At 33.2% G+C, this 12,375-nt stretch overlaps 1 protein-coding gene across 1 annotated transcript; it reads left to right on the top strand.

The window, feature by feature from the left end:
• The first annotated feature begins 3,863 nt into the window (after positions 1-3,863).
• LOC134726875 (uncharacterized) lies at positions 3,864-6,604 on the top strand. The gene is made up of 2 exons (XM_063591280.1): positions 3,864-4,138; positions 6,359-6,604. The coding sequence occupies exons 1-2, from the start codon at positions 4,003-4,005 to the stop codon at positions 6,583-6,585; spliced, it is 363 nt and encodes a 120-aa protein (XP_063447350.1). The 5' UTR covers positions 3,864-4,002; the 3' UTR covers positions 6,586-6,604.
• The last annotated feature ends 5,771 nt before the right edge of the window (positions 6,605-12,375 follow it).

Below are 12,375 nucleotides of genomic sequence, written 5' to 3'. Positions count from 1 at the left end.
GATGCTTGACTTCTTGATTGACAACAAATTTGTTACGTTTGGCGGCCGTCGGTATTCCAATGGAACCAATTGCGACCCTCTTATTGCTGATTTGTTTCTTTATTAAAGATAAGAAGTTAGCAATATCCTTTAACTCTACTTTCCGCTATATAGATGATTTTCTTTCACTAAATAATTCAAAACTTGGTGACTATGTTGAACGCATCTACAATGTATCCCACGAACTAGAGATAAAGGATACAACAGATACAGTTAAGTCGGCCTCATATCTTGACTTACATCTAGAAATTGACAATGAGGGTCGGTTGAAAACAAAACTTTACGACATAACAGTTGATTTCAGCTTTCTAATGGTGAACTTTCCATTTCTTAGTGGCAACATTCCAGCAGCACCTGCATACGGGGTATATATCTCCCTATTGATATTGATACGATATTCTTCTGCTTGCGTTTCCTTTCATGATTTTCTTGATAGAGGGTTTGCCTCTCACAAGGTAGTTATTAAACCAAGAGTTCAAAATGGTGAACTTGAAATCATCCCTTCGTAAATTTCCGGACGTCATCACGAGTTGGTTGACCGTTATGGCATAACCTTTTCTCAAATGATATCGAATATGTTCCTAACGTCGTAGCTACAATTTCCTTCCCTTTCATGAATATGACCTACTGAATTAGACTATTTACCAGATTTGTTATTTAGCCATGGCGTTGTCAGTTTATTTTCTATTTATGAGTTTGGCTGTCCCTCTTTAAGATCAGGAAATTAGAGATTAGAAAATATAAAAAACTGAATGTAGAGCATTTTATTAAAAATGACATTTATAGAGTCCGAAAACCGTGCAGGCTCAATTTGGCCAGAAGAAGTTGAAATATTAGGTTTAGTCAAAAAAAAATTAAAACAAGAAATAAACATACTTAATGCACCATCACTTCAAGAAGCTTGAGCAATGTCTCTTAAAAGGGTGATACCACCAACGATGATGGTCCACTTATAAAAATACTGGCAAAAAGGTACAACATGTAATTGTTAAACAATCGTTCCAATTTGACAAGCTACAATACCTATGACATAGGATGTGTCTTAATCGCAAACCAAAGTCAACATGTGAATGAATTCAACAGGGACTGTTAATGATTCCTTTTCTTGAATAGATATTATAGAATTAAACGCTTTTGTCTAGATATTGATGATCTGTAAACTGAATTCATAAATTAAATAAAAGTCTGAAGGATTGTTTATGTTATGTTTGTGAGACAGAGCAAATTTAACTTTCTTCGAAACTCAGGGTTCCATGTCTGTGTATTGCCCATTCACGTGTATCGGACATGGATAAAACACAGTTAAATCGACATAGTGTTTATACAACTTTTTAAAAACACAGTCTATCGTTTGTTTATACTCAGAAAACCAACTTAAGAATCAATCACATTCAATTATTTGTAGAAATGCAATATAAGAATTTAAAAGTTGTACTGCTTCATTGGATGAACATAATTGTCAGAAGTTAATTAATCTTACTATAATCTCTTGAGTTGTTAATTTCATTTCCTATACTAGAAATCAATTAATATTTGATTGATCAATTGACTTAAGGGTTTTAAATCATTTTAAAAAAGGTTTTATATCATTCGTTAAAATATGTCATGATATGCAATCATAGTAGAAAAAACGTGTGATCCTCAAAAGAAAAATTAACTATTAAAAGCAACAAGCTTTTAAAAAAGCATTATATGTTTTATTTTTTTCAAATAAGTGACAGCACCATTTTGCACCATTCAAATTGTCATTGGAACTTGTATTGTTTGTGGATATGAAGACACACAATGTGTAATCGATTCAAATTAATTATTTGTGATGTGTATGGCAATTAAAATCGAATCAGTCATTGAGTGAAATCCGGATACAATTCAATTTCATAATTGATTTGATTTAATATTTATGAAAGAATCCCAAACAAAATATTTTTTTAGAACCAAATCAGTCTGGTTTTTTTAATACAAATTACAAGCATCAAATGTTTTCGTTAAAGGGATGTATAATAAATCTGATCTGTAATAAAGATTTCAAACATAAATTTTGTTTCGGTTAATTAGTAAAATTGATCAATTCAATGGTTTGATAATTGATATAAAAACTGATAAAATCTAAACACTATATCATGTTCATTTTTTCGTAGTAAACAAAAACATTCTATGTGAATCCGAACGGTGTACTCGTACAGATGGATTTTTTATTTTATTTCGTAGCTGGGTATATTTTACCTATAACAGGTAAGAAAACTATGGTTATGTACTATAAATTGTAGTCTTTTAATTCATTAATATATAACATATAACACATATTCAAGTAATTAAACATGTTTCTTTCTTATGAAGGTTACTTCAGCACGTGTCCTAAGTACAGAAAATTTGTATCCTACGGGATAATTTTGTACAATATAAAAAAATCATATCATAACGGTTTAGAATCAGTAAGAAACCATGTTTCTTTCTGGTAATTTATTTAAGAGATTAATTAAGGCAACAGTAGTATACCACTGTTCAAGGGTCATCAATCGATTGACAAAAAACAAGTCCTAGTTACGAACTTAAATCGAGGGAAACAAGCAAGAAGAAAACAACGAAACAACAGTAACACTTGAGTGAGCAAAAAATATAGGCAATTGCAGAATACATAGAAACGAACTATTCAAAAACATACTGCTAAAATGACAACATAACATCCCAAGAATACATGAATACTAAATGCAAGAACACTTAGGACAGAGAAATACATAAACAAAAAGTATGATATAAAAGTGAGAATGGAAATGGGGAATGTGTCAAAGAGACAACAACCCGACCATAAAATAGTCAACAGCAGAGGGTCACCAACAGGTCTTCAATGGAGTGAGAATTTCCCGCACCTGGAGACGTCCCTCAGCTGGCACCTAAACAAATATAAGTTCAGTGATAATGAACGCTATACTGAACTCCAAATTGTACACAAGAAACTAAAATTGAAAATGATAAAAATGCACATTAATAATAGTAAATTTGACATTTTAAAGGAGGAATACCAACAGATAGCTAATTTAATTTACAACCGTACACCCAAAAAGCATAATAGAATAACGAACTGAACGTCACACATATTTATCAACGCCACAGAAAGTGATATCACAGGTTAATTTCTAAAAATTGAATATAAAGCGTGCGTATGTTTGTATCGGTGTTATTTGACGTTTTTTTTATTACAATTACAGTAGAATTGAGTTTATAGTAACTGTGTAATTATTTGTTTGATATCTACCTATGTCGGTTATCTTCTAATAAGTTGCAAAACATAGATTTTACTGTCGCAAATTGAGTTTCTATTATAATGCCACATATTAGATTACATTTCATTTGATATTTTTTTTGGCTTATAAATACCAAATATTAAAGTCTGTGCGAAGCTGTTGTGTCGTAACAATTGAAAGTCATATATGTATACCCTGAAGGTTAAATATAAACACTAGACTTATTCTTTTTGAACGGGTCTGAATGGTTTCAATATTTAACCTCAAAATTTACTTTCTATTTTTGTTGTTTTAGAAATCATATTCATAACAATTTCGCAATAAAAAGTGGTGGCTAATTTCAGTTACGGTTTGGAATTACATGGAATCGAACGTCCAATGAAAATGATCGAACACAAACGATTTGCTTAATAAATATATATTACTCGCTTTTTTTTCTCTGGACGTTCCCAATGGTGGGCTTCAAAAAAGGCTCAAACAAAGCTTTTCAAAAACACAAACTATTTTTTTTATTATACACAATCCAATTATAATTCATCGTTTAAGTGACATTTTCATTTCAGGGTTTAAAACGATAGAACTTTGTGAAGGCGTCGAAAATGTCGTTTCCTGTCAAGGGTTGAACTCGCCGAAAATTCTGGTAATCAATGCTACATTTGGAAGATATGATGGATCCACATGCCCACATTCGTCTGTTTCGTCTTTTACATCACCATGTACCATGACTGCTACAGAAAAGGTAAAACTATTGTGCCAGGATCAAACAACATGTTCACTAACTCCTTCAAATTCTGAATATGGTGGCGACCCGTGTCCAGCAATTTTTAAATATCTGACGATTTATTACAGATGTTCAGGTAAATTATCTTATATTTCGGTCTTTTAGATTCGAGCTAGAACCTTGGCATACAGTGTAAAATGTAATTCCGGAGTTTGAGTAAGTTTATTTTATTCCTTATTTCACCTAATATATACTGTAACATATAGATATAAAAAGATGTAATATAAGTGCCAATGAGACAACTCTCCATCCAAGTCACAATTTGTAAAGAAAAAAGCATTATAGTCAAAGTACGGTCTTAAACACAGAGCCTTTGTTTACACAGAACAGCAAGCTATGAAGGGTCCTAAAACTAACGGTATAAACTACACAATAAACGAAAGCGAGAAACACTTATGATCCAATGCAACAAACACCATCTACTGAACCTCAGGTTCTTGACTTAGAACAGATGCAAACTAATGGAGCGGTTTTAAACGTTTTAATGTGTACCAATTAAATTAACGGTACCAATTTTCTTGCACCAGATGCGTATTTCGACAATAAATGTCTCTTCAGTGATGCTCGTGGCCAAAATATTTGAAAATCCAAAGCTTATATAAAAGATGAAGAGCTGTAATCCAAAAGGTCCTAAAAGTATAGCCAAATACGTGAAAGGAATCAGAGCTTTGCATGAGGGAGATACATTCCTTAATTTATAATAATTTATGATATTTTGTAACAGCAAATTTTAATAACACAAAAAATTCGTATTTTCATGCCAGTACCGAAGTACTGGCTACTGGGCTGGTGATACCCTCGGGGACTTATAGTCCACCAGCAGAGGCATCGACCCAGTGGTAGTAATTAAATTAACGGTACCAATTTTCTTGCACCAGATGCGCATTTCGACAATAAATGTCTCTTACTTTCGAACAGAAAATTTATAAAAATGACCATATAATTGATATTCATGTCAACACCGAAGTGCGGACTTTTGGGCTGTCGATACTCTTGAGGAAGAAAGGTCCAAAAGAAGTGGTATAATAAATATTTTGATATGAGCGTCACTGATGAGTCTGGTGTAGACGATACGCGCGTCTGGCGTACTAAATTATAATCCTGGTACCTTTGATAACCATTTACACCACTGGGTCGATGCCACTCCTGGTGGACGTTTCGTCCCCGAGGGTATCACCAGCCCAGTAGTCAACACTTCGGTGTTGACATGAATATCAATAATGTGGTCATTTTGATAAATTTCATATTTTACAAAACTTTGAATTTTTTGAAAACTAAGGATTTTCTTATTCCAGGCATAGATTACCTTAGACGTATTTGGCACAACTTTTTGGAATTTTGAATCCTCAATGCTCTTCAACTTTGTACTTATTTGGCTTTATAAATATTTTGATATGAGCGTCACTGATGAGTCTTGTGTAGAAGAAACGCGCGTCTGGCGTACTAAATTATGATCCTGGTACCTTTGATAACTATAATAACTATAATAAGACGCACTATATAATATCAATTTAAATGGTTTAACTCAATAAAAATACATATTAACACAAATGAACATACCATTAACGAAATAATTTGATCTACATGTGTATGACAAAATGTAAAAACAAAATCAATAAAGGTGCATAAATAAAGGCTACAGTGGTGTGCCGCTGTGAGGGGTTAAATAATTTCAGAAAGAACATAATCTTGAACAAATAACCTCGCATCGAAATAGTATAATGTACACAGATGAAAGAAACTAATTTTGTTGTTAAATATGCAGTATAAATTGAGAACAGAAATAATGTTTTGGTCATGTTTTGGTTTAATTAAAAAAAATGAAATTCAAGAAAACAAGCGCTTCATTAATACTCTATACAAATCAGCAAAAATTAAAAAAAACACAAACTAGTCTATGTACCTTTTTCTTAAACATGATATCTGTCACTATCACCAGTTTCAAATGCTTTGCATTGTTTTAATATACTAATTAGATTGTAAGTTCTTTACGTAGGTGAAATATTTATCATCTTTATCATTTCTTCCCTGGATTTTTTAATAAAAAATTGTCTTTCATATGTATTGTATGAAAGATATTAACAATAATGAAAGTACGAAAGATCAATTTATAAGATAAGCTAATAAACAATTTTAAGAACAAACTTTTGCTGCATTGAACCATTCCGTTAAGAAAAATGACTTTAAAAAAAAATCCTGCAAGCACTTATTAAAAAAGAAAATTTCAAAATGGTTTACGGATGTATTTTGCAATATCAGTGCTCTATTTTACTTACTTTCTTATTTATTTTGGCAGTTGAAGACTTCTTTATCAACGAATATTATGAGCAAGAAGAACATGAGGTTTTACATAAAGTGTTACTGACAACAGATGCAATGTCGTCCATTGATTGTGCTAGGACTTGTACGTTCAATATTGACTGTTATGGATTCGAATACAAACCAGATGATCTCACTTGCAATATTGTCTCAAGTGTAACAATTGGTTCTGGTAAAATAACTTATTTTGTAAAATGTACTTAAAAGTTCAAAAAAATATGAAATGAACAAATTGATTTGGTATAATTATACATGTTTGTAGTATTATTATCTCATAAAAATGTAAATTAGACAATAATTGGTCTTTTAACTTTGACAATTTCGATATGCCTCATATTATATTTTGTTATCATAAACATGTAAGATAGTATATATCCTATTTAAAACATTCGAACTAGTTATTCAAATATATAAAACACATAAAATATTCAGAGTGTGATAAACATTGATATAAAATCTAGTTCATCCTGTCGTAAGTTTGTAAGTTTTATAATTTTTCTAAAAGTGCATGACCCTTCCGATGAAAATATGTGAAAGATGAATACTATCATGACTATATCATTCATAAAACAATAGTTTTCCCATATTTTGAGTTATATTTTATGCGTCTGCTCGCTATGATCATGCCGGCTGATTTTTCGCCTATCATCATTGTTGGAACGTTCGTATTAGCAGACGGTATTGTTCTCATGACTAAGGAATCGGCGACTCTCAATCTCTTGATAATTTTCCCCCTAAAAATGAAAGAATTAATTTTTAACAAGAAAGATTTTATAAATAAAGGCAACAATAGTATACCGCTGTTCGAAAGTCATCAATTGTTTGAGAGAAAACAAATCCAGGTTACAAGCGAAACAACATAGTAACAAACACAGAAACGAGCTATAAGATATCAAATGCCATTTTCCTGACTTGGTACAGGACATTGTAAGAAAAAATGGTGGGTTGAACCTGGTTTTAAGCAAATTTACTGGGAAAACTTTTGTTTAAATCTCTTTACTTTTTCAACTAAAAACCAATACGAAACGCAAATACTATTTCCTTAAACATGTTAAATCCGTCTGTCGAATAGTTTATAAGATCTTGGATTCACAAGTAGTTCAAAGAATATAATATCTTTAAGATTAATTTGTACTAAATTTTGTTAAAACAAAATTTTGATTCTTCTGTTGACTTAAGGTAAGGTTTGCGCACACTCGAATTCAAATAATTGAAAAAAGGAGGGACCCGCCTTTTTGAATTGCTTTGATTAACCAATGTTTGATAACTACAATATTATCGAAAATAAAACAACACCTACCTCAAAATTGTCGTTTTGATGAAATTTAATCAAAATTTGAATCATACAAGTAACGTTATGACCGTCAGTTTGTTAGTTTTCATTTATATGACGTCACGTTCAGCCATAACGGTCTTTGTGCAAAAACAATTCATGAAGTTTCGCGGAGTTTTATTTTATTTCATAAATGTACATTTTTATGCCCCCTACGTAGCAAAGGGGCATTAAGTTATATCCTTGTCTGTTTGTACGTTGATCCGAATGTACGTACATGTATCATAGTGTACGTCCGTTTTTACAAAAGAGGGACGAAAGACACCAAAGGGACAGTCAAACTCGTAAATCTAAAACAAACTGACAACGCCATGGCTAAAAATGAAAAAGACAAACAGAAAAACAATAGTACACATGACACAACATAGAAAACTAAAGAATAAACAACACGAACCCCATCAAAAACTAGGGGTGATCTCAGGTGCTCCGGAAGGGTAAGCAGATCCTGCTCCACATGCGGCACCCGTCGTGTTGCTTATGTGATTACAAATCCGGTAAATATTCTAATTCGGTAGGTCAAATTCATGAAAGGGAAGGGGATTGTAGTTACGACGTAAGGAACATATCCGATATCATTTGTGAAACGGTTATTCCATAACGGTCAACCAACTCGTGATGGCGTCCGTAAAATTTACGAAGGGATGATTTCAACTTCACCATTTGGAACTCTTGGTTTAATAGCTTCCTTGTGAGCAGTAACCCTCTATCAAGAAAATCATGATAGGAAATGCAAGCACGGGAATATCGTATCAATTGGGAGATATATACCCCGTATGCAGGTGCTGCTGGAATGTTGCTACTTAGAAATGGAAAGTTCACAATTGGAAAGCTGAAATCATCTCTTTTGTCGTAAAGTTTTGTCTTCAACCGACTCTTATTGTCAATTTCTAGATGTAAGTCAAGATATGAAGCCGACTTAACTGTATCTGTAGTATCCTTTATCTCCAATTCGATGGGATAGATGCGATCCACATAGTCACCAAATTTTGAATTGTTTAGTGAAAGAACGTCATCTATATAGCGGAAAGTAGAGTTAAAGGATATTGCTAACTTCTTATCTTTCTTCCTAAGAAGTTCCTGCATGAAGTCAGCCTCATAATAATAAAGAAACAAGTCAGCAAGTAGAGGGGCACAGTTTGTTCCCATTGGGATGCCGACAGTCTGTTGAAAAACACGTCCTCCGAACGTAACAAATATGTTGTCAATCAAGAAATCAAGCATCTTGATAATATCGGTTTCAGAGAATTTTTTGTTTGAATCAGAATGGTTCTTTACAAAGTATGATTTATCCCTCCCTAAGACAAGATACTTGTATCTACGTTGGCCATTCTTTTTTATGAAGCAAAGTAATACCAACTGTTTTAATTTGTCTTTTAGTTTGGAATGTGGAATACTTGTGTAAAGAGTAGAAAAGTCAAATGTTTTAATACTGTTACAAGATGAAAGAGAGTTAGATTGTATGTACTCTAAAAGATCTTCGGAATTTTTAAGTATCCACATCTGATTCACGCCACCTCTAGAATATGCAGTTTCACAATAACTTTGAAGCCCGTCTTTGATTGCTGATAAAATGGATGTTAATAATTTAGAAAGGGGTTTCGTGGAGCACTTGGAAGACCCAGCAATATACCGTTGTTTGTAAGGACACTTATGTAGTTTAGGTATCCAATACAGTGATGGAAGATCCAGTTCTTCATCTTTGGTTGAAATACCAAAGGAACAAAGAACAGACCTATGATTATCCAAGATTTCCTCTTTGGTAAGTGTCGTGAGGGTATATGTTGGGTTTCCAAGTGAATTGTCTATACCTAATTCGTTTATCAAGCAATTAATGTAATGACTTTTACAGATAAAAACGATGTTATTTGGGGCTTTGTCTGCGGGGACAACAACATATTCATCATGGAGGTCAGATAGGTGTTTAGCAACATTTGGATCTTTGAAGATTGACGTAGCATGGGCATTGATGGACCCATTCAGTTTCTTAATTCTGATTTGTATTAACGACCTCACTGCCTTAATCCATTCGGATAGAGTGTCTACGTCTTCCTTCTCGCGCTTAGCCCATTGCCTGGCATAATCCTCGACTGAATCCATCAAAATTTTAAAGTTGTGTTTCCAATTGATGGATTTAGGCTCACGATATTTCGGACCTTTCGATAACACGTTTCGTAGAGAAGTGTTATTAACAATGTTAAGGTCACCGGTAATAACGTGGCCAGCAGGATTATATGTGAATTGGGAACTAGCACAAGTGCAATCAGGAGGTTTAGACTTGAAGTCGTCAATATTGAAATCCTGCAAAACGCGTTTGTAATTGAAAATTTTAGTTGCAATAGGTTTGGTATAGGTATAAGAAATTATTGGTACAGACTGGTCTTTGAAATAAAGAGGTATTTTCGATTGAACTAATTTATGATGAAGGATATTGCCTAGGTTGACGCCATCGAGACCTTTGTTGGCAAAGGAAAGATTTAGAAAAGATCTTTTCTCTTTTTCATCTTTTCCAATGCGAACTGGCTTGAAAAGTCTGTGACTAGCAATATCCGAAATTATAGCTTGTAGTTTGTATTGGTTTGAATGAGGGTTTGTTACAGTGGATTCCAAACATAAATTGAACAGAGAATGAAGTTTTGAAAGGGGTAATGAATAAAGTTTCGTGCGAATGTGATGAATACCTAACGGTTTTTGTATGCATGGCAGCAAGTCATTAATAGAGACATCATGCAGAGAGGGTGATGTATAATGACGATGGCCATGACTACGTCTACGTCGAGGAGTCGAGTTGAAAATATTCATCACATTCACCGAGTTACACGAAGGACTAGATAGAATACCTATACCATCAATTTTGTCATTGCATCCATACGGTGTTGCAGTTCCCAATTGTCTAATCCAGTAGTCTTCTTTTTGTCTACGGAGAGTCGTTGAAAGATTAGGATTGTTCGAGCTATGGTATATTTTTTCAATAATTCGAACTGTCATAGAAACGATGGAATGATCGGGCTGATTGAAATGCTGGTATAGAATGTCGTTAGCATTGAGGTTAATGTCTGATCTATGACCGCACATTCGTTTGTTTAGCCTTCCTTTCGTTTCACCGACGTATACCAAGCCGCAAAGGTTGCACTACAAAATTGGTTTCCATACTCTAACTTTAGTCTTCCTCAACCAACTGATATATAAAACTTATGCACAATGCTTTTTGCCACAAAAACCACAGAATAGATTTGAATTTTGATGTCGTCACCTTTACAGTTCTAGATTTATGAATGGTCGGACAAGGGATACCCTTCTCCATTCTCCCGTCCCCTTTCTCTTGTCTCCCGTCATAAAACCAAAAAAAAACCCTAATGTATGGAAAGATGATTTCAATAGAAATCGGTTTAATATATTGTGTTTTTATGGCTTGTCCCCGTCTTGTCCTTTCACAAGATAGAAGTGTTGTTTATTCTGCTTCAAGAACCCCGATAACTTTTTCACTGACTGTTAAGCTGTCTTTTTATTGAATTTGTAAGTCTGATGCACACCGTTTCCGATTTTTATATTTTAGTCAATTTAGTTAATAAATTTACATAATGCGCCATGTGTTTTACTTATAGAGGATTCATATATAAATTTTCAGATATTTTTATTGCATAATTTTTACGAATGACAGAATGTTGAACTTGGTCTTTTCCTCAAATACGCACACAACCCACACGTTTACATCATTCGAAATGTATTTTATTTTTATCAATCATTTTTACAACTGACGGAGTGTTCTAATAATATTTTTTTATGGATGCATTAAGACACAACTATTGTATTGTGTCGTCCTGAACATGCCTGAAGTATTTGGACATTTTACAAACTCTATTAAAAAAAATTCTATGCATATCAGTCAACTTTGAATCAATTTATCTAAAACAAGGATAGTAATATGTGTCTACACATGCACGGACTCACTATAAAATTCGGGAAATTGTTAGTTTTTTAGTCTTTCTCCGTATATAAGAGATCATAAAAAAATAGTGACGACGCTCGGAGTTACTTCATGAGGTCGTTTTCTGAATTTTTCGTTTCTGTTCTCAAACTTTAGTTTGCTTTTACCAAATGGGTATAAAATTTATACGGAATGCTTTATGTTTCATGTTTATGTAAGAGGGGGCATCATCAGTGTCCCATGGACACATTATCCATTTATTCCAAGCTCTAACGTTTCATCCAATTGCTGCAAACAAACAATTTACTTTAATGGCAATTTGAATGCTTTTCTAAGATTTAAAATATTACTATTTGAATATAAAAAAGAAGATGTGGTATGATTGCCAATGAAACATAAACAACTATAGGTAACCGTACGGCCTTTATCAATGAGCAAAGCTCATACCGCACAGTAGCTATAAATAGCCCTGATAAGACAATGTAAAACAATTCAAACGAGAAAACTAACGGAAGTACGGAAAGTAGATATTAAGTGTTTCCTTCAAAATCAGAGTCTTGTACATGAAGTAATGCACAATTATGACACCTCCCCTTTCGACTGATAGTTGTGGGCATAAAAAGTAAGAGACCACATCAAAAGTTTAATGTAGGATAAAAAAATAACTTAATTCACAAAGTTAGTTCACTGACTCCTCGTAACTTAATTTGGGAACATTGATTAACCGATATGGATA

The sequence above is a fragment of the Mytilus trossulus genome, chromosome 7 (assembly GCF_036588685.1).
Source record: "Mytilus trossulus isolate FHL-02 chromosome 7, PNRI_Mtr1.1.1.hap1, whole genome shotgun sequence".
NCBI lineage: Eukaryota > Metazoa > Mollusca > Bivalvia > Mytilida > Mytilidae > Mytilus > Mytilus trossulus.
Note: the sequence above shows the minus strand (reverse complement) of the source record. Positions and strands in the feature narration are given on the sequence as shown.